Source organism: Struthio camelus, chromosome W, assembly GCF_040807025.1.
Source record: "Struthio camelus isolate bStrCam1 chromosome W, bStrCam1.hap1, whole genome shotgun sequence".
NCBI lineage: Eukaryota > Metazoa > Chordata > Aves > Struthioniformes > Struthionidae > Struthio > Struthio camelus.
The window spans coordinates 40,998,301-41,021,228 of NC_090981.1; the positions used below are offsets into that span (position 1 = coordinate 40,998,301).

Here is a 22,928-nt window from a genome sequence, read left to right on the forward strand (position 1 = left end):
AGCCTGGAAGTATAGGAAGATGCACGCAGATAGGCAGTGTGCTAATCCAATGCATTCCCTTAGCAGCTTGGGTTCCTACAAAGTGCCTCAGGGGGTGGGGTGCTAAAGCTCTTCCTGACAAAGACAGAAACACAAGAAGGCAGGGAACCTATATCATGGAAATACATAGCTTAGTAACAGAGTGAGGCCCCACTTCACTGAATGCTTTACCTAACAGAAAAACAACCTATTTCCTTTCGGAAGAGCCTACGGTCCAGATATTAACTAATGAGCACAAAGTAGCAATAAGACAGTTTTACACACCAATTTAACAGCATAATAAGACATTTACGATTCCAGAACTCCCAGCAGAGGTGATATCATTTATCCCCTCTGAGCTCACTTGATTTCATAAGCATCCTATTGTCATTCCTATCACTTTATGATTGGAATTTATTCCTTACCCGGGCTATTGTCAAAGAGCTGACAGGCAGTTTTCTTTCATAGGTTCTGTCCATTAAGGTGGCTAATTCAGCTGCAGAAAACAAAAGAAGAGTGCTTAATCAGCTGAGATTACAGGAAAATCTACAGAGCTATCATATAGCTTGGAATAGAGCCTATGTCCATGAAGTTTAATGTTGGTTCTCTAATAATGTCTTCTTTAATTCTCATTCTGAAGTTGTACAAAAACAATACTGTCCATAAAATAATAATATACGGAAGGATTTTCAACATTATGATTTTATACTATAGCGATAGCTAAAAAACCTGAGTAGACGTCTTGAAAATTCACACTTGCTTTCAAGCTTAGCATTTGCTAGACAGTGCTTTTGTGGGGTGGGTTTCTCCTTCAATTTATGGTAAAACAACAAGACACAGAAATAAGCAGTACCATTCTGATGAACCCTACAGGCACAAACAGCAATCCAAAGAAATCCAGTTAATCAAATTGGGCACTTGGCCAGTACCTTATTAACTTTCTGTTCCAGCAGTCATATAACAATATTAATTTGACTACACAGGAACTTGAAGCTTTTGACTGTTTAACAGGTAACCGAACACTGAACTCAATGAATATAATTTGGAGTTTTATTTTTGTATTCTTCCTGGAAAATAATGATGACCCAGGAAGAGTGAGCTGTTTACTGTTATGCTCAGTGTGAGCTGTTTGCCTCTTTCCGGAAGCCCATACTGATGGCACTCCATCTACAATATTCAGAGACATCCATCATACACTTTCTATCCTCCTGCACCTTCCAGCACCATCAACCGTATGCATTCTCTCTCTATCTCCAGCACTTCCCTTTATCCTTTGCATATGGAGACTCTAGCTGTTTTTAACCCAGCAATAGCCTCCTTTTACACCTCTGGATCAGCCCCACTGGCCATGCTGCAAGAACTGATGAGCTGGCTAACTTTGCAATTCATTTTCTGCAAAGGTCACAATGGTTATCTGAACTCCACACCTCAGTGAAACATCAGTGGGCATAATTTGCAGCATCACATCACAATCGACTAACGCTTCCACTCTGGCAAAACTGGCAAGGACAGGTAATAAGGAAGCAGCATTGCTCCAATAACATTCAGTGTCTCTGAGGGATGCAGTCTGTGAATGCATTGTCCACAGAACAAGCAATATCACTAACCATCATTTTAAAAACACTCCTGTACCACTAGTGAATACTGAGGGATACATGCAGTTCTAATAGCAAGAACCGCATGCAGTGCTACTGTGATCATATAGGTACTTTTGTAAATTACAACACACATGCGATGCAAAGATTGTTGCTGCAGTAAAACGCTGGAGTCTTTGTTTGGAGCTAAGTGTTAAACTCCTAGATTAGATAATGTTGCTGTCCACTCCACACCAGAGTATTTTCTATTTACATAGCATCCTCCTGAGGCACTTGGGGTGCTTTTCAAAACACAAAAAAAAACCTTCCTGACATGCAGGTATCTCGTGCTTAGGGAAGGCAGACACCACGCGATCATGAAAAAGAAAGGAAATCTGGGGCAAGGGCACTGAGGGAGTATCAGCTCTGATGAAATACAATGCAGGACGGTGAGATGAGGTGGGCCACCAAGGCCATTCTCTACCGCACAATCACTATAACAGCAGACAACTCTTTTAATGGTAAAGAATTTTCTGCGGGAATAGCCTTATAAGAAGTGCCTGTACCCTACTCTATAGGTCCCTTCTCTCCACCACTCATGATGGTCATGGTAGAGCATGGCTCCACTCCACATGAAGCACAACCAATGTAAATTCTTTGAGGGCATTCCCAGTAGTGCTAGAAGTCAGACAGAACAGATGTTGCAGCCAACAACATCAGAAATTAGGTTAGGAATCAGAAAAAGGCTAGATGTTTGCCTAAACATGCTAAGCCAACTGTCAGCTGATGTCCTTCATCTGCACTCAGAGATAGCTGAAAAAAGCATTGGTCAAGTATTCACTCAGAAATCTGCTTTGTTTAATAACATGGCAATGTCACTCTGAGATGAACAACTGTACAGGTGGGGATCACATTTATCTACTCCAGAACTATTTTTTCAAATTCACTGAGTTGTCATGCATCTCCCTTTGAGAACTGGAAGGTGATGCCTAAGACCGGCACGGGCAACACTCAGCCCGAGCCTAGGACTTCTTTTGTCTAGGTGCTCATGAAGCTGAAGAGCCCATCTCAGGAAACACTGACAGACTTAGGTAAAATATAAGCCAAATGAATACAACGTCAAGAGTGCAGGATCCCAAGACCGCTCGCCATTTATACACAGGCCTCCTCCGGGAGTGTTCACGTGCAGAATTTCAATGATTGACCTTTTGTGCTGTCTGAAAAGCTGGAACGCTCCATCAAAACTTTAGCATGGAAGGCAACATGAAGCACTTATCCATCAGCACTGGTGTAAGAATCACGATAAAATGAAAGCTGATTAAACCTTAAAGAATAAGAGACAAATCAAGTTAATTGGAAACTTAGCTTTGTTGCCAGACAAACTGCAGTTTCTGCTCTAGTTTCTAGACATGCCTAATTTGCAGTGAGTAATCCTTTCCTGGTTTGCTTTCTTAGAAGAGTGTCTAAGAGCAGATTTTTTTTTCTCAGATTCATGATTTGAAATAATTCAGCTACCTTCTGTGAACCACGCTTGCTCTGTAACTTGCTGTTCAGTAATCAACATTATTGCTTTCTCCCAATTAAAAACACCCGGACAGAAATACTAGAATGCAAGAGCATGAACGCTTGAGTCTTTTAGCGCTGTTGGTAGTAAAACTGGAGTGCTAACATTAGCGTAGGAAGTAAGTGCTTTTATGACCAAAGTAAAATCATATGTACGTTCTAACAGATCTATGTTGCAAGTACTTTTACGCTATTTATCTGCTAGTCATTACCAAAGGGGATGCTAGCATATCAACTCTCTCAAAACTATTGTCTAAAAATGAATTTCTCCAAAATTAACTTTTACAAAACTTTCATTCCCCCTACAAAAATACTTGTGCATATTGCAGAATCTCATGGATTTAAACAAACTAACAGACAACCCGTAAGTCTAAGCAGAGGTCACTTCACTTTTGGGCATGATTTGACAGTTGTCTTTAGAACAGCATGTAGGATTTCATGTTCGCTTTTTTTTTTTTCTCATTTGTTCACAGAAGCTCAATTTCTTGCTTCCTGCAACTGGATGGTTCAGAATACCAACTGGAAAAATGCAGTCCCTCACCCTTCAAATTATTGTTTACGACATCTAATACCTATCTAGTGGCCTATGAAATCCATATAGTTTCAGTTTGATTCCCAGTGTATGCTTATCCACAGCACGTAACCACTCTGACAAGTGGAATGTTCGACCACTATGCAAGGTCTTGGAATAGGAACTACCCTCTCACTCTTACTAGTGATCCCTCCAGGACAGGGCTGAAATCTAGTGATGGGGCAGCAACTGGGATGTTGATAGAACTGTCACCCAAAGTTTACCTGTCCTAGGGATGACAGGCAGAACTCACAAGCAAACATTTAGCTTTCATAAAAGAAAGCTCTGATTTGTTTTATAGCCACAAGAAAAATATAAAGGAAAGTTGAGGTGAGTACAAATTACAAATTATGTTCCGCATTTCCCACAATATCCACATCCCTAGTAGCTTCTGGAAAGACCTACAGCTTTGTACCAAAGAATGCTTTGAATGGAAATTATTCAAGTCTGCAAAGGCAGCACCGCCACCTGGTGTTCCTCTCAGATAGGTGATGAGCCACTTCATTACAAGTTTTTCTAATCAAAAATACCTTTTCTATGTCACTTGCGTTTTGCCATCCCCTTGGATTTTGATAATCTCCGTGCTTGTCATCAAGACACTTATCGTTACCTCGTTTGACTTGTTAGTGATAAACCAACTGTAACATTAGAGAATCTAAGTCCAGCCAAGCCTCCTGCTTCCTTGATAACTAATTTTTAGTAAGTGGACTTCAAATTACTACTAAGCAGATATCTTCCTACCAGTCAGCAGTTTACAAATGGTAAATTAAGGCACTTTCAAGCCCTACTTTTTTGAATAAGTGTGCTTCTGTACACAAAACACATGCCTTTTCCCATGCCTTTTCCAGTATTGAGATTTGTTAAGCCCACTCATGCTAAACTGAGACTACAGTCATGTGCACTTATTCTTATGGAGTAGAGAATAAGCCTTACTGTGTCTTACACGGACACAGTAAATGAGTTAAGAGTCCAGGACGGCACCACAGCACTGTAGCAGAGAAATGGAACTAAATTTAAACAAAAAGTGATATATTCTCATGACATAATTTTGCATAACAATTCTGAAACAGTGTTTGAAATACCTAGATAAAAGAGCATCTCCCGAATACAGCGAATTTACTCTAGCTATAGTCACCAGTTACTACACACAAGATTGCATGTGCAGCCATACAACTGACAGCTACGGAGCAGATGTCTGTGGTGCTGTCTCCTCTTTGAAAATGCTAATGCAGCTGGCACTGTGTTAACTTGCTTTCTCTTTTCTGTGAGCACAAAATGAAAATGCAAAGTAGTTCTTCAGAGAACATGCAGCAGGCGTCCGCTTTGGACCAAGGTCTTTAGCAGAGCAGCAGCTAGAACTTTGCTAGCCAAAGAGTCACAAAAGGTCCTGGCAAGCCTGGGTGAAGCCAGGCATTGACTGCACGAGCGCTTGTACAGCAACGTTTTTCTTTACAATGGATTTCTATTGCCTAGGACGTTGGTCAAAATAGGAATCATTTTTCATCTGGAGGTGAATGGTTCAAATACATCCCAGATCATTAATGTCTGTGGCTCCAATCCAAAAAGGGCTTGCACAGAGGGGAGCAGTCCCGTTGACCATAAAGAGTTACAAGGTACAACAGTCTCTGAAGGATCCAGGCTACAGCCATGAGCACCCACCATCTGGTTCTGGCCCATGCAGAGTAAAATATGTTGACAATATCAACCTATCAGTTCATGGCCAAGTAACAAAAATAAATTAACGTATATAATGCTGAAGACGTCATTCTGATCGCTGTCTGTCTTCCTGCCTGACAAAAGCCCTTGAATTTCATCTGTTGATTCTTTTTCCAGCCCAATAATTTGTGTTACAATTAACAAATATAGTCCAAGGCATATAAAACTCAGGAATGAAAAATGGAAGATAAAGATTATGTATTAAGGGATTCTCTAAGACAATTTCACTCATGGCATAAAATAACGTATTTGTATCTTTAGCCTAGAAAAAAATTTGTCATGAATGCTTTCCATGCAATATATTCACCAGAAAGATGGTGGAATGTCATCTGACATGTAATCTAGCCAAAGAGTTTACCTACAAAATTCCCAAGAGGGATTTCAGTATCATAGCTCAATATAAAACTTATCTGAAATATTTTTCTCCCCCCACAGAAATAACAGAATTTCAATAAGAAATACAATTGTTCCTCCTGCAAAATTGTGAAGAAAATGTTCTTTTAAAATACCATTTTTAAACAGTAATGACCTACAATACTTATGTAATAGGTGCTTTTTCACACTGCATTACAATTAAAAACTAAATGTTTTAAAATTTCAACAAAGAATACACTCAGTCTTCTAATTTTCAGACATAAAAATATGACATTCATAAAATCTTTGTATTTTGTGAAAGAAAAAAAACCACCTAATGGAAACCAAATATTAACTAGTTGGGCAAATTCTGACTTGTTTCTGCATATAGGTTTGAACATGCAAGAGATTTTTAACATATAGGGCAGATTTTGACACAGAATCGCAGAAGCATTTTACTTCATACATATGCTTATTTTGAATGATTCACGGACCATGAGCTAGTCTAAAATGATTTTAGACTTTACGTTTGCAATTAATAAGTCAAGTGGAGGAAAAAAAGGAAGAAACTCTTCTCACCCAGGCTATGCTCCTCTTTTTTTCTCTTTTCCCATTTTGAGCTGTCCACATACGCTGGAGAAAGTAGAGATCTTCTGCCTAATGAAAAAAAGAAATCAGTATGTAAGACATCTCTAAAGAAGAAAATCAAAATTCTATTAAAGATCATCTTTTTTCTGCCATATTTACTGAGCTGGATGCATTAAACTGCCTTTATGGCACAGCTGTTAGAAGCAGCAACTGTAACAGTTTGCATTCCCTGTATTAGGACAAGCCATGACCTTGTCATTTTTAATACAGTAAAAAGTCTTCCCCTAAAAGTTTTTTCAGCATGAGACAAATTTCCCCCAAAATGAAATCTATTTTTAAGAAAATGATAAAGGTAGGAAAAAACAAACAAAAATAACTTTGCACATATAGACCCTTTTTGTCAAATGTTCACATTTAGTTAAATGCAGGCTTAAAAGCATAAGCATAAAACACCTGTGCATCACTAACACGATGATGCTTTGAAGATGCATGATGAACATTGGAGTAAGATTTGTTGAAAGACATAGAAATGCAAGCAGAAGGCTGCAGAATCTAATGTTAAGAAACGTGAACTATTTTAAAATAAACATTACTAGCTACACAGAATTCTTAGCAACTACCTTAAAAGCATTATCTGAAAATGTATCCGCTACCAATAAAATTTGTTACTGTTGAAAGCAAAATAATTATCCCCCTTAGCTTTACCATCTTTCTGACATGTAAGGATGCCCAGCTCCTGAATACCTTTGCAAATTTTTTTTCCAAAAGACCTAGTATTTGGAGTCCAACAGTCATAACATAAGAATACTATGTACATAGCTTTACCACAGTCAAAAAAGGAGAAGAGGTGGGTTTTTTTAAAAGATATTTTTCATTATACTGAGAAGTGATGCATATAACAGATCTAGGATTTTTTAGGATAAAGTTTTGTGTGTTTCTTCAGAGCCAAGGATGGCACTAGAAAATATAAGTGTCTGAAAAACTTTTTTCTACAGTACAAACAACTACATGTCAGGAAGGCAGGTCTGAATCCTTCATGCTGGTTCACTTCTGAGCAGCTACAGTGCCAGAGCCAAAGGCGATATTTTTGAGATATGGGCATCTACCTATTAGGAAGCAACACAGAGACAGTGGTAACGAATTAAGCTGCAAAGGCACAACAAAGTTACCCAACGTTGCTTTAACAAAACATTGCTGAGTTGCATCTCCCAGATGTCAGTTTTTTGCAAAGACAGCTTTTCAAAAACTTTGATCTTGGTTGGGCTTTTGTCATCTTATTTAGGCAGGTTTTACTGAACATTTACTGCCTCGGGTTTGGCGGCCTCAATACTACTTGGCATTAATTCCTGTGATGCAAAAAAGGTAGGTCCTTAGATATTATGCTATGAAGTCAGGTGGAATATACGTAAAGATATGTAAAAACAAATTAACAGTACTTTTCTGCACCTCGTGCTACTGACACGCAGCTCTCGAAGTCCCTTACATCTTTACGCACCTGTATAAGGCCGGAGGTGAAAGGCTCTACCCAGCCCCCGTCCCTGCGCACCCGCCGCCGGCGGCGCCGGCCGCCGCCCCCGCTCACCCCGGCCACCGGCAGGCCCGGCCCGGCCCCGCCAGGACCCCGCGACGCCGCCCCGGCCCCGGCCCCGGCCCCGGCCCCGGCCCCGCCGCCCGCCCAGCGCTGCCGCCATCGCCACGGCCCGGCCCGGCCCGGCCCGCGGCCGCAGCGCGCCCTGCTAGCCACCGACCTGCCGCAGCGCCGGCGGCCCTCCCGCTCCGCAGCAAGCCGCGGCCGAGCGCGGCGACGGCCATGGCGCCGACGGCCGAGAGAGCGGGCGGAGCGAGGCGGGGCGGGGCGGGCAGAGGGGTGGGGGGCGGGGCCCGCCAGCGCCCCGCCCCCGCCGGCGTCAGGCCCGCGCAGAAAATGGCGGCGGTGCTAGCGGGCGGCTCCCGGCGGGTGGCGCGGGAGGCGGTGCGGCGCTCGGCGCTGCGTCCACCCGCTCCGGGCTGCTGGAGCTGCGCGCCTGGAGGTACCGTAGGCTGCGCGCCGGGGGCTGGCGGCGGCGGCGCGGGGCTCTGGCCTGCTGCTGCTGCTGCCGCCGTGGGGGCGGCGCGGGAACTACGGCTCCCGGCAGGCCTGGCGAGCGGCGGCGGTTGGCGGGGCGGTTGCGGGGCTCCGAGGCGGCGGCGTGCTGTGGCGGGCAGTGCTGGCTGGGTCGAGAGAGGCCCGCTGCGCCGGCGTCGCTTGGTGTGGGCTGTGCTTGCTGGTGGCTGGAAACGAGCCGCCAAAGGGAGCGGCGGGCTGCTGTAATGGGGACCGCGAGCCGAGGAGGGCGGCGAGAGGCGGCAGGCGGGGGAAGTAGCCGGCGTTTGGAGGGGGCATCCCGGCGGAGGGGTCTGTCGGCCGCGCCACAAGGCGAGGGCTGTGAATCCCGTATTGTTTGCTTCAGTTCTCTGCGCATCTCTTGCCTCATCTGCTTTTTAAGAAATACTGCTTCTTAAATGCGTATTTATTCTGGGAGGATGGTATCTGCCCGTTGACGCCACTTTGCACTGTGGCCGAGTTTTGAAGGTCGAGGTGCTCCCTCGCCCAAAGGCCGAGACGAGGGACAAGCAGACAGGAGGCGTTTGGCAGAGGGCCCCCCCAGCGTAACCCGGGGCGAAACCCCCAGGCTTGTTCCCCTCTGGGCTCCCTGCAGGTGTCACGTGCAGGGAGAGCGTCCACCTGGAAATGTCTTAGTCTGTGTATTGCTCAGTTGTACTCTTTTGAGAGGTGAAGATTCACCCTTGGTCTGACCGTCACTGGCTGTCCTTTCCAGAAGGCTGTGACATATCTGAGATAAGCAGGTCCCTTCATAAAGCCTCAGAGCGACCTTCACATGCTGCTGTGCACCGCAGGCTGGTGACTGTTTCAAGCTCCCTCCTTTTGCCTTGAAGACTTCTGTTTAGCTTTATTTTGCTTTGTTTTTTAACTCTGTAAGGTGTGAAGTTAACGAAGTGGTAGGATTCACGTAATTGAATTCAAGAAGGGTAAAGCTCTGTTGCCCAAAGCTATCTGCTGATAGCCTGTGACAGCTGAGTGCTTGTGATGCATGTGCGACTGCAAACATAAGCATGATCCCTGTCTCAGCTTGAAAGAGGCCAAATCAGGGATGGTCTTTCAGTGTTAGACCAGCTGAGAAGGTCTGTGGGATGTAAATGGCTCAATAATCCAGGTTAATTTCATCCTGGATAAAGGTTTTTTTTTTTTTAACCTATTGGAACTGAGTTGGAGTTGTTACCATTAAATTTCATGGGTGCAGGTGCCATGGCGTGGATTTTTCCCCCCTGATTTTGTAGAGTATATTGTTAGCTTGCCTGGCTAAGGTAGCAAACAAGCATTTTTATTTAGGTGGCCTGCTACTTAGAGCGAGAGGAGTACAGAAGAATAAATAACCTAACTTGGGTCAATACTTGCTATTGTCCATTAATGATTAGAATCATTCTTTTATCAGCCAACACCTTAGAAGTGTAGATTGTGGCAGTGTAAACTCTTACAGTTACTCTCTGTTGCAGAATCACTGGTTTCAAGTAGACTCTACTGCTAGAGAGCTGTGTATGACAGGAAGAAGTTCAGAAATAGTGTTGGCATGGCAACACTGTTATTAAAGGAGCTTACAAAACAGTGCAGTTGAGGATAGCACCCAAAGTTAATTTTGAGATTATAGGCTCAGTGGCTATTTTTTATCTGATATCTGTACAGTGCCAGAACTTCACTAGGTCTCCTGAGAGTTACTGCAATCCAAGTAATTATCTTTGCGTTTTTCCCCTAGTCTCCTCATTGGCTTGGGAGCTTTCAGGATGATGCATTCTACAATAATGGGAGCAACAGTTATGAGGAAAGGAAGCTCTGAATTCCGGTGAATAAAGAGAGAAGAAAAATCCTATGGGATGGAAAGAAGGATCTTGTTTCTATCAGAGTCCTCTTGTAGCTTGACTAGGCAGGAGTTATGCTGTCTCCGTTTTAGGTTTTCTCTTGCACATCTAGTACAGATACGCTTCTTCCTCGTATATATTAATACTGGAAAAGGTATGACATGATGCTTGGATTTTTTTTGCCAGTGACATGAGCAACTGTGATTCTTACAGTTGTTTAAGTGTTATCCTGCCATGGTAAATAACAGCAATAGTTTATGTGCAAAGATCAATACTATCAAAGTAGACAGTATGGTACCAAACTTAACCTTCCTTTTTGTTTCTCCTGGTAGGAAAGCGCCATCTGCTAACAGAAGATGATTTAAAGTTACGACAATTTCAGCAGACAAAAGTGGCAATTAGAAATGAAGTTCATGGCAATAAAGGTATTAGTATTTATTTGATGATCATCACCCTGAGTCCTAGTCTGAGTACTGTGAAACAAGCAGACAGTCAAAGCCATCAAAATATGATGCAAAATTTATCCCATTTAAAGTAACATCTTGCATCTTCCTCTTGCAGATTGGCTGTAGCAAAAATGTTCAGATCATCTGAGGCTTTGTAGAATGAAACAATATTAGTTATGCTGTGCTGGAAAAAGTGGAGCTTTAAACTACATTACATTATTACATTAAACTTTACATTACTTTACCTTAAACCTGAAATGCCTGTGTCCACACTTCCAAATCCATTAGATTTTCTGGTGGAAAATACTGCTTATCCATAAATCTTGCCTCACATACATCTTCAACAGAGAAAGTTAGTATAAAGCCTAGTAGCTACTTAGCTGTCTACAGTAGGCTTATGCTAGTAATTCTCCCTTAATCCGCTCTATAAATTTAGCTAGTTTATCCTTTAGCTTTGTCCCTTTTGTCTAATGTAACTTCTCAGTTGTACATCTGATTCCAGATGGTGTCTATAGACTCAAATCATGGAAAACAAGTTCATATTTTCCAACCTGATGAAGGAGCAAGATCTGCACGTTTTTCTTAGTGGAGATTTTGTCATGCTGGTTTAAAGTGTCTGCAAACACCTTTCTTTAAGGAAACTTAAATCTACCCTGAGAAATTAGACGAGGTTAGGTAAGACTGAACTTCCTGCAGCTGTTTAATCATCTGCAGGTGTTCTAGTGATGCAAAAACCTTTCACTTTGACAGTTGTCCCAAAGGATGCAGTTAATTTTTTAGTGTTAAGAAATGTACAGATATCAAATTCAGTTTTATACAAACAAGTCTTCTGGGATAGAGGGGGAGGCAAAGTCAGAATGAGAGTTTGTTTTAAGTGGTATCTTTGAATCGGACAGCGTCAAGGCCAATATTGTTGTATTTTGTTGTGTTAGTGGCATGCTCATACTGGACATGATTCGTCCTGTACTTACAATCTGTTGACTTTGTTGCAGTCTATTGACTTTGATCAATCACTCTGGCTGGAACAGTTTTGTAGAAGCCAAACACTTGGTTTTATGGGCCACGGTTTACTCTTTTGTTCTCCTCCGAGAACTATTGAAAACAACTGACCACCTGCTTCTATGTGCATGGTTTTTGTACTCATTTGAAAGATGAAAAGGAAAAGATGAAAAGGAGTGATTAGGACTAGTAATAAATATTGGTTTAGAAATGGGAAAAGCAGTAATAATTATTCTGATAATGTATTCTTTACAAATATAGTTTGGATCACAAGTTTCTTTAAATTTCTGTGCATCTTTGAACACATCATGAAAAAATATACACATATATATACCTATACGTCCTTCTGACCTCACAGGAGTCAGTCCTGCATCTTGGTCTTGAGGACTGTTTGCGTTTAGCAATGGATATACATTTAATGCCGAAGTATGTTGCTCATTGGGGTGCTCTCCTGGCCCCTCTTGTGGAGGTTACTAGCTTGAAAACAGCAGTGACTGAGGTGCTGCTACACAAGTTCAGTTCACCCTCCCACAAGAGGGGCAGCATTATTAGAGGAACAGGACTGCCAGATGGTACATGTGATTTTAGTCTTGGGTGTTTGAGTCAGAGCCATGAGATTGCTGAAGGACTGGCCTGTCGTCTTGTTCTGTCATAGGAAAACTGTCCTGGACAGAGACTTCTTTTTTTTTTCCTGGAGAGGGGAAGTCACACTATGCTTATGGCTGTGTATAGAAGTACATAGCTTATATACAAGACTCTTTGCCTTTACATCAATTATGAATGATTAACTATTAAACTCTTTTATACTTACAGTGTTGAAGAGAAGCATTTGTGCTAGTTTGAATCCTGGGTGGGACTAAGAAAAAAGCAGAAGGCAGAAAATGTCACTTACAAAACTTCTTTTCCCTCTTAGATTTTTGTATTACCTGATATATTCCTTAAAATATGCAATGGATTTGAGTCCACAATAAGCATCCTCTAAATCTTCCAAATCTGGAAAATTCCCACTTTGTGGGAATAACTAGACATGCTTCTTTATGGGAAACTTTATGCCTTTTTATTGGTGGTAAAATTAATCTTTCTGCACCTTTGAATCTCCATGTTTCAGGTACCAAGTATGGAACACAGATAATGGAATTACCTATAGACTGCTGCTGTAATGTGTTTTATTTTCAGATCTGTATTTTCAAAGTATTAAGGAAAAATTAAAGAAAAATGGAATGGTTCTCAAACATGAATTAAAAATTTTGCTGCATTTATGTCAGACTTCATCTGATGTGGAGCTAGCCAGAAAAGTTATTTACAGGTACTTTTACCAATGCAGGTAACACTATTTTCTTTCTTTATATTTTACTTTTATCAGAACATCTCAGGTTATGTCTGCAGCTGAGCGTTTGCCCTAATTCACTGACTGTCGGCATAGTTAATCCCTTAGGCTAAAGGTGTTTTCTTCTTTACCCTGGGTTTGCAAGTCTTCAAAGGCTCTTGGTTCAAAGGAGAGTCAGGTTATGGGAGTGAACTTGAATCCCACTGTATGCAGGGTGAATGGTGAGCCACACAAAGCTGTCAGCTGAGAGGTAAGAGATGTGTGCTGTAGCATCTTCAAGCCAAGAGATGTGCCCTGTTATATACTGGTCTGGATGCAGCAATGGTAGGTTAGGAGGTTTTCTCAATTAAAGCCTTTTCAGCAATTACAGTGTAGGAGCTATGCAAACATGATTATAAAATGCAAAGTACCCTTTTCTGTAGAGCAGAGTTCAGGAGAGAAAGTTGAAGTATTTTAGCAGGGAAAGATGAGTGCAACCTCCTGTGCTATTGCTCTGTGAATAGAAGGTAAAGTAGCTGAGAATTCTGGTGGTAGAGATCCATTCTACTAATCTACTGCAGATTACTGGGAATAGAAGAGATTACGTATTACTAGTTCATTTTTTAGCTCAATCAAAACAATATTTTTTGATAAAATTAACCTGCTGTTTGGCTAAATGCCATTGACTGGTACAGAGAGAGAAGCGGCCTCTAACATTACACATGCAGATCTCACTGCCTATTTGAAGCTGTTTTCCCTTGACAAATTTCACATCACAATTGTCACATCATGTGATTAACTTTATGCAACCTTCCCAATAGGTACCATGAACAGAATGGAATTACAGCTCTACATGATTATAAATTTGGGCCCTTATTTATGAGGCTGTGTTATGAGCTGGACCTTGAAACACCTGCAGTAGAACTTATCAAAGATCAGGTAACTTCCCCTATGTATTTTGAAAATTTCATTGTTATTCCAGTCTGAGTGATTGTTTGCTACGTATGTGAGCTCAGATTCTTGAAGCGATTTCTGTTGCAGTAAAGTGAAACAACAATTCCTCTCCACCAAAAAAAAAGGGGCAGGGAAAGACTGACTCTTATTGTACTTCTGTATAATTGCATCATTTCAATAAAAAGTACTGAACAAAAAATAGTTCCTCAACTGAACACAGCTGATGCATGTTTCCTGGCATCCTGTGTCACATGAGATCATTTCTGGAAATGAACACTTCTGAGTTCTTATGTGGCAGTCTTCTGAAGTCTCTTGGATTATTTGCACCAACAGATGTACCCTGCTACTCTGTATTTGAAACTCCCTGTGAACCCTGTAGAGACAATGTAATATTAATCAGCTCAGGCACTCAGCCATTTTTATCCTGAAGAAACTATATTACAGAGACTTGTTTCTTAACAGTTATTTGCAACTCTAAAACACTGTATAAGTGTTGTATGCTATTATGACAAGATATAGATCATGTGCCGCATCTAATACATGAGAAAAAATCTACGCAATGACATTGTGTTCAAAACTCCTTGGGGGCCAGTGGAAAGTCAGCTCTATGATCTTAATTCAACGAGAAGCTATGGGATATACCTAGCCAAATATGGGAGAAGTATCGCTCGGGCTACTAATGTTCTTAAACTAGGCATGTGTATGAGTGCCTTTGGTTTTGTTTCTTAAATTGAGACCTGTGTCATTGAGACAGGTCCCATAGTACTTGCAGGACTTAATAGCTGATGGATAGTACTAGATAACGGAGAGTAATATGCAGTGTCACTGTAGCTCTTCTTCAGAGGCTGCCACAGAAATTCAGACTTAACGCTTCTGTCATTTCATTATGGATATTCACGTTCTCCCAATGCACAGCGTGTTTGGAGTGGATTGTGAAATATGTTTTTTCTTTGTTCTGCTACTATGCTTGTCATGACTCAAGCCCTTGTGCTGATCTGCTCATCCTTTGGTATTGTGAATAGCAGAAAATTCCTTCAGTTTCAGGTGATGGTAGTCTACCCCAAAAATGTTGTTAATTAGATGGAAGCTGTGTATCTACTAAGCTTTTGGAGCTGCCTGTGGTTTCTGCTTGCATTAACTTAAATTACATAATCTATCATTTAAAACAAATAGTGGAAATCTCTGGGAAATTTCAATTTAATTTTAAATTGAGCTTTTCACCATACTGAGTCACGGGTATTCTAGTGATTCCTTGTCAGAGCAATGGTCAGGGAGCCCAGACTGTTATACATTGAACTTGTGAAGATGGGGCTCGTTCCCAGTAGGAGGACCTTCTCAGTGCTATGTACAATAGCTGTAGTAGTCACTGCATGCAGTTTCTGTAGGAACTGTCTTTAAGCTTGCTTTGTTTGCATGCTTCTTTTCCAGAACTTGCGTGGTTTTTTCTCTGACAGTACATCATTCCATATTCTGATGACTATGTTATTTAAAAAGGGCCATTATGAAAGTAAGTACTGTGTGTGTTAAAGCAAATGCATTTTGAGGAGGATGCTTCTCACATATATTTGTGTATGTATGTGTGTGTGTGTGTATATTTTGTGTACCTTATATACATATACCTGCAATGGTATTCTTACCTCCCCTCCACAGTAGTACAGGATTGTGATTATACAGGAGGGCTTTTTTTTTTTTCTTTCCCCTAACCCCTTTTCTCTGAAAGCTTAATTTTGATTTGTAGTTTCCCATGGCTTTTTGTTTTCCCCATTCAAAGCCTTTTTTAAACTTGGAACAGGAATTTCTACAACAAATCTTTCTGGCAATTTTGGATTTGTCAGAGCAGGGAGGAATACTCTTTCCTTTTATAAAACAGGCTGGAGGCTTCTGTTTGTTTTAGTAGTGTGCACAGAGTGGCTACTGCGACATGTGAGCAAAATGTTTAAAATCAGTTTGCCCCTTTATGATTACAAGGGGGAATCACTTCACCCAACTGGGAAGACTTTCCCTGAGAGAGTCTAAATTGCAATGTGAAGTAAGCTTTTGGGACAAATGCCTTTATTTGGAATTTGTTGAGCAGTTACCGTTTGGTCTGTTGACGTTCGGCAAATCTGAGTCCAGTAGTGATCCCGAAGGTTGAGACTGAGCCGCTGTGAAAATAACTAAAGCAGAGGCTTGATGCAGTGTTGTGGTGTAGTGAAGCATATGCAGTAATGCGGAGCTTTTAAACAGTTTACCTGAAATGTTGAAAGGACTGGTGATGTGTTTAGAAGACAGGTGTCTGCTCTCTGGGAGGATTCTAACCGGCTTTCTCAAGTATCCAGAATTTACTTTAAAATTTATAGGAAAGTAATAGAACAATAGGACTAGATGCAAATACAGGTTGAAAGCCTTCTTGCTGGGAAGCAATACTGATGTCCAGCTGACACTACTTTAAAGTTTTGAAGACATATTAATGTTTTTTGAATTAGCAGGTTTCAATTTGAATTCTTATTTTTGAAATAGACCTTCTAAGCTTATGTCATGTCGAATTTTTTTAGTCACTACTTGTACAGTCTTAAACTTGTGAAATAACATTGCTGCATTTTTGACAGATGCTTTGGAAGTTCTCACAGAAATGAAAGAACAAGGTATACCTTTCAACAAAGAAACCTATCTACTTGCGTTTGCAATATGCTACAAGCTGGTAAGTATTGTCATAGTGTCCTATGACAAAGCAGTTGAATTGCCTTTTCTCTCTCATTTTTGGGGGGTTTTAAAGTTTCCATAGGTTCCCTGTCATGATTTCCTATCTAATGCAAATATTCTAGACCTATTAGTCATACATAGCTTCATTGTCTATGATGTGGTTCCCATATATAGCTTTCTGTGCAAACTAATGTCACAAAGCAAGTCTTTAGAATGTTAGATATGATCACTAAGAGACAAATTTGATACAGCAGTTGATTAAATGATAGCATTCTTTCTCTGGGACCTCTGCATCTTAATGCATTCTGCACTTGAGCTGCGGTAGTGGGGGTTTTTGTTTTTGTCTGGCTGCTTTAAACAAGGCATACGTGATATATTCTGTCAGACATCTCCCCTTCTCTTTTTCCCTCCCCCTCCAAGTACCTCTTGAGCAGTTTCTGCAATTGCACCTAAATTTTGCAAGGAGTTTGCAAAGGTAATCTGTTCATACACGTCTGATGAAAATAGGCAGCTGAGTGGAGGAAAACTTAAATGAATGTCTTCAGTGAGAGACAGGCTGCCCCTTGAGCTCGACCGTGATCAAACAGAGAACAGAGTAAGAAGCTAGGCTACGCGGGTTCCACGACTGTTTCCCTAGAGCACTTTTCCTTTTGTAGCAAAGTGAGGTCCCCAAACTCTTTTCTTTTGCTCTTCAGGTTTGAATCAGTAGAAAACTGTTTTTCAGTTTTTAAGGAAGAAAGTCACTGACTGAGGAAAAATGATATCACTCGATGAAACTTCTCAAGTTTCTCAGTTAAGCATACAATGAAACTGATGATGCATATGTAAAAAAGTTGGCCTGAAATGGTAGCCCATCAGTAATTTCTATGGTGCTTCTAAAATCTTCAGTTCTAGTGAATTGAGGCTGCCTTTAGAAGGTCGGGGAAATAGGAATAGTCATATGGCTGTAGTGTTTGGAGAGTGGGACAGTAGATGGAGAAAGCTCAAAGAGCTGTGGAAACTGCTGCTGTTAGAAATAACTGGAGATTAATGGTTACAGTCAGTCAAGAAATGTTACCAGTTCTACTTAAAAGGGTACCTTTTCTGGGAAATTCAAAGCATACGAGGACTTTGACGCTGTGCTGGGAACCAAGCTTATAAGCTCGTGTTTGCTGCTATGCTTCAACTTAGGCAATACTTAGCACTTTAGCGTTGTTCCTTGATCCACACCGTGCCCTTTCAGTTAAAGGCTTTCACAGAACCCAGCTGCGCTTCTCTGAGGTCTCCTTTACTCTGTCTGTTGTAGCATCTGTTGGTCTCTAAAATCTTTACATAGTGCTTTCCATAGCCTGCTCTCTGAGAGCATCCATGGCATACGTGAAAGGAAGGGTGCTCCTGAGGCATTTGTTTTCTGCTGCTTCTGGCTCTGTTTTTTCAACGGAGAAGCTAGCCCATCATACTCATTTAGTTGATAAGAATAGAGAGGAAATGATTCTTAACAGCCACAGTAAATCTGTTTTTACATTAAGATAAAATACTACCAATAGGGGAATAAGCTGTATTAATGCTTTGTGTAGTAAAGAGGATTAGATGGAGATCTTTCAGAAGCCTAATCTGTTTGATTCTACCTTTGGTGGCGAATGCTAAAACTTCAAGCCAGGAGGGAACACTCTTGAGCTTAAAATGCTTTTGCTAAAGATGCAACATAAGAAGCTGAGGAAAATTCTTCAATAGTTTCAGTATGAACTACCTGAATACAGGAGATAATAGTGCTGGTATTGTTAACAGCAGTGCTGAATTTGTACCTGGTTCATTCTTGGTTTCTTTTGAATAACTGTGTTAGGGACTAACTCAGAAAAATGTACAGGGCTTAAAGCTGTGATTATTCCTAGTGGATAAGCAGAGGAGTTAATGTTTAATCTTTGTACAGAAGTGCTTTTGAGGTCAATTATTGGGATGTTTTAAATCATCATAAGGCACTTTTCCTCTAAGGTAAACAGACGGCCATCCTTTTAGAGCCGGAAATGGCAGCAGGCCTTCTGATGGCAACAAAATGTGTATGTAATAGTACTCGGTCCCTGGGTGGTCAGAGTATTTCTAAATTTTCAAGGAACTTGTGGGATTTCTCTAGTGGTTTAAAAGGTGTTTTCACAAGTTGTACAGGCCATCCAGCAGTAGAATGGACAAGTATCCCTTAAACACACTAAGGAACACCTTATCCCTAAAGACAAGGCTGATATTTTGCAGGAGTGACACTTTGGACAGTAGGAACAGACTGACACCAAATAATAGGAAGGAACATGAGGGCTGTGATCCAGAACAGTGGTACCAGTTATTTCAGAAACCTTGCTGCTGGCAGTTCTTCAGTTTGGCAGGTATTAATTTGCTTGGAGTCCAAACAGCTCTACTTATAACTTCCAGTGTGAGAAGCATTGTTCTTGAGAATTGGTTTGTAAGACAATATACAAGCAAACTCACTAGATTTTACTATGGACTCCTATTGAAAATAATGTCATTATTGTTGTTATGGTATGTCATTCACAACAATAGTTTGCAGATTACTTAAGCCCATAATGCTAAATGTGCAGGTAAATATTGACCTTTGGAGTACTTGATTGCAAAGTGAAAGAGAAGATGGAACACTGATGCAATTTTTTGCTTTCCAGAAATAATGCAAACTTTCCGTGTTGGCAAACAGGCAGATATCTAAGCTGTTTCATTAGAATATCTGCTCTGGAAACATCTTTGTAAGATTTATTACATAAAGTCAGGCTCAAAATTGATAAATAGGCAAATCTGTACATACTCAGATCTCTCAGGTTAATGGTGCTAAATATAAATAGTTCAATGCTTAGAAAACATTTTTTCATCAACTACCGAATGTAGGTGCTAGAGTAAAAGGAGGAGGAAGTTAGCTTTCCTACTGACTTGGGAATGATAGGAAAGTGGAAAGGAAAGTATCTGTTGCTTTTAGCAGACTGCCAGGAGTTTTATCTCCTCTAGCAGCTGAAACAGTCGGGGCAAGGCATAGCTATTGCATTAAAATAATGGAACTTACTTTTACCCTCTTCTGAACTCTGTAGCACTGAATAACATCTTTTGGTATTGTGTTTCTCGAAGTGCTGGTTGAGTTCAGATGTAGAAGTAATTGTCTTACTGATCTTGCAGTGCATTGTCTTCTAAATGCAGTGAACCTAGGCTTCTACAGTTGCCTACAGCCCTTTCAGATCACAGAATTAACTACTGCAGCTTAGATTGAAATTTCTACACAGGACAGCCTGGAGTCTTGCAAAATCTCTGCAAAGCTGCTTGAAGAAGCACAGCTAAATGGTGACACATTACCACTACGAGCATTCTACTTTGCTGTGGCGTTTGCTTTGAAACAGGTGCAGTGCTTTTTGTTTTGGTTTATTCCTGAATCTTTATGCATACCTTGCAATATGATAGTAAAAGAAAGCAAACATTGAAGAGGCATAAATGATCTATGCAATCACTTCAAGTGTGTTAATTTTTATGCCCCTGAAAGAGTTAGGGTGGTAATAACTCTTACACAAAGTTAATATGGAAATTTTGAAATCTAGTTGTATGTCATGAGTCTAAGGCACAGCCATATTTTGTGCCACTGACAGTGTCACATGGCAGAATTTTCTCTGAAATGGAAGAGTTGGGCCAGCAGGTTTAGATGTATCCATGGACCCAGTCCTGCAAATGCTGCTGTGTTTAGTGATTTCCTTTATATAAAATAAAAATAACTAAAAGTATTTGTATAGTCAGCCTCAAAATGTTTATTTGGGGAGGCATGTTTAAAGGCTATAATGTGTATTGCCCTGCTGCTTGGGAGATGGCATATCATTCTCCGCAAAAGGGTAAGATTTTCCATACAACTTGTGCTTAAACCTTGCTGTGAAGAGGATCTGAGGCAGTACAGGGGGAAAGATTGACAGGAGAATAACAATTAGGAAATCCTAAAGTCTAATCTTTTTCTCTCCCATTAATTTGTATGTCTTGAGCAAATTTTAAACACTCTGCTTCTTGTCTGAAAGTCTCTCCACAGGCACTATAAGACCTAGTGATTTGATGTTGTTCATGGATGTAAATTCATGAAATAGCATTGTTATATATTTTGTTAATTTCATGATCTCTTTGCATAGTCTCTGAGAATGGTAAAGACTGAGCAACAGCTTCATCAAAATTAATTTATTCATTTGCATGTAGCATGATGGGGCTTCTCATTGCTATTGAGGTTAAAAAACAATCTCTAGCTATAAAACACATGAAATCCTTGATGCCTTTCTCTTGTATAAGAATTAGGTAAAAAAAATTTTTTTGCAAACAGAATGATTACATTTAACTATTTCTGAACTGTATAGGCTTTGGCAGCATGTCTTGCTATGAGAAAGATGTCTTGATCCCAGGTATCTAATGCTGGTCTAGTAAATGTCAGTGTAACATTTATTGTCTAGACAAATCATTTGATGTCATAGATACGGTAGAGGAGTATGGCCAAAAGGTTAAAAAGTTCTGGACAACAGAAATAACCGGTATTAACATAAACTACACTTCATGTAAGTACTCTAGCATGCGCTAGACTCCGAGCTTGTGTAGTTCTTTCATCTTTCAGGTGTTCTCATGCTCAGAATTGGTAACATGCTTCATTTTCCTGCTGATCTGAAACCGGAGATCTGAAAATACTGTCTGATGGGTTACTGAGCCAGACAGCATGGGAACCCCAGCATGGGGTGTTCCTTCTACAGAGTGGGTGCTGTATGGGAATTTTTGGTGAAGGGGGTTTAGAGGTTTAGACTGCTTTGTGATTCTCTGACAAGCTGTAAGAACTCATTTTTCTTGAACTTCTATTATGAAAGTGTATGTCACACATGTATAATTGTCTGTTTGTTTTTATCTCTGATTCCTTCCTAGGATGATGTGGCACAAGCCCAATTCTATTATTCTCAGATAATGAAAACGGAAAACAAACTATACAATAATCTTAGCGTGAGTATGCTTGCTTTATATTGGAGTTATACAGAAAAACAGGCTATACTGGACAAACAACTCAAGTGTAAAGTAGCAGAAGGCCAGGTTCTTAGTAGCATATATGTATTTCAGTAATGTTACTGAGTTTTCTTTTGCCTGCCAACAGACAATTTCTGTCAGTTAGATGAGTTACGCTAGGATTTAAAAGAAAAAAATCTGCTGCTCCTCCCTTTTACTTTTTACTGTGGATGGGAAGTAGACTGGTCCCACATCAATGAATATAGACCTGGGAAAACTTTCTAATTATGACATTATAACTTTTTTCCTCTTGGTAAAAAGAGATTGAAAACAGCACAACTCCAAGTAAATGTCTTCCTTGGCTCTGCTCTGCTCACTTCAGGCCTGCTTCAGCCCTATGAACCTTAACTATGTATGTACATACAACAAATTATTTCTGTAGTTGCATGGTCTGCAACCTGAGAGAGTCTACTGTGTTTCCTGTAAGTGATCTCTACAAACTATAGAACAGTTCCAGAACAGTTAATGCAACTCCTTCAGAGGAATTCTGCCTCCAGGCTGGCCCTTCCTTTCCAGGTTCCAGCTGTAAAAAATAAACTAATTTTACCAGTGGAAATCATTCATTCCCTCTGCCTTCTTCATGATCAATGTTTTATCAGTGCAGCATCTAGAAATAGGTTTTGTTCCTGCTTTGCTTCATATTGTCTTCTAACACTTTTTCTTTAAAAAAGCTTGCTTTCTGATGATAAATATTGTTTGCTTGGGGTAGATTTTGTCTTATTTTTCAGGTTCTTGTCCAGCTCAAGTCCGGTTCAGTAGAAGAAGTAATGAAGACATTAGAGGCAGCGGTGGAAGTAGATACTCCACCCTTTGTGAAAAAAATTGAGTTTTCTGAGCAGGTGGTGAGTACACGATAATGAACTGAATCAGCTAGAAAGCATGGCATCACTGATGCACGCAGGTCAGGGATACAGGCCTGAGAGGAGATCCGTGATGTTTTGCTAAACCAGGATGATGGCTGTTCAGTTACAGAACTTCAAGTGCCCAAGTTCATCCTGCTAAAGTTGTTTGGGTTCTGATGGATTCAGATGTCAAAGCAGCTGTCTGGCTTACCAAACAGTTGGACAAAGCCCTTTGCAGGCTGCTTCCCCTTTCTGTTGTGGATTTTGCTCCTAGAAGCTCAAATTTCATTTGAAAGTAGATAAAATAATCCCTTGCCTTTTGTGTTAATTTGATGTCAAAATGTGAATAGAGTTCTGGTCATAATG

General features: G+C 40.7%; 2 protein-coding genes across 23 annotated transcripts in view; one reads left to right on the plus strand and one right to left on the minus strand.

Moving 5' to 3' along the window:
• LOC104152917 (small ribosomal subunit protein mS27) overlaps nt 1-8,298 on the minus strand; it is a 47,108-nt gene extending 38,810 nt beyond the window's left edge. Inside the window, exons 1-4 of one of the 2 annotated variants that reach the window (XM_068926292.1) lie at nt 8,133-8,219; nt 6,376-6,453; nt 2,798-2,916; nt 444-514 (exon numbers count right to left, since the gene is read on the minus strand). In XM_068926292.1, coding sequence (XP_068782393.1) covers nt 444-514; nt 2,798-2,831 — 105 coding nt within the window. In that variant the 5' untranslated portion in view covers nt 2,832-2,916; nt 6,376-6,453; nt 8,133-8,219. Of the gene's footprint in view, nt 1-443; nt 515-2,797; nt 2,917-6,375; nt 6,454-8,132 lie in introns of both variants that reach the window. The other variant, XM_068926290.1, reaches the window with a different exon arrangement.
• LOC138060828 (pentatricopeptide repeat-containing protein 2, mitochondrial-like) overlaps nt 8,290-22,928 on the plus strand; it is a 76,944-nt gene continuing 62,305 nt past the window's right edge. For 8 of the 21 annotated variants that reach the window (XM_068926299.1, XM_068926301.1, XM_068926303.1 and 5 more), the window contains exons 1-10: nt 8,297-8,414; nt 10,197-10,453; nt 10,632-10,724; nt 12,921-13,050; nt 13,872-13,989; nt 15,433-15,511; nt 16,593-16,684; nt 19,938-20,051; nt 21,586-21,660; nt 22,449-22,562. In XM_068926299.1, the coding sequence (XP_068782400.1) occupies nt 10,315-10,453; nt 10,632-10,724; nt 12,921-13,050; nt 13,872-13,989; nt 15,433-15,511; nt 16,593-16,684; nt 19,938-20,051; nt 21,586-21,660; nt 22,449-22,562 (954 nt within the window). In that variant the 5' untranslated portion in view covers nt 8,297-8,414; nt 10,197-10,314. Of the gene's footprint in view, nt 8,415-10,196; nt 10,454-10,631; nt 10,725-12,920; nt 13,051-13,871; nt 13,990-15,432; nt 15,512-16,592; nt 16,685-19,937; nt 20,052-21,585; nt 21,661-22,429; nt 22,563-22,928 lie in introns of all 21 variants that reach the window. The other 13 variants (XM_068926311.1, XM_068926309.1, XM_068926312.1 and 10 more) reach the window with 4 other exon arrangements.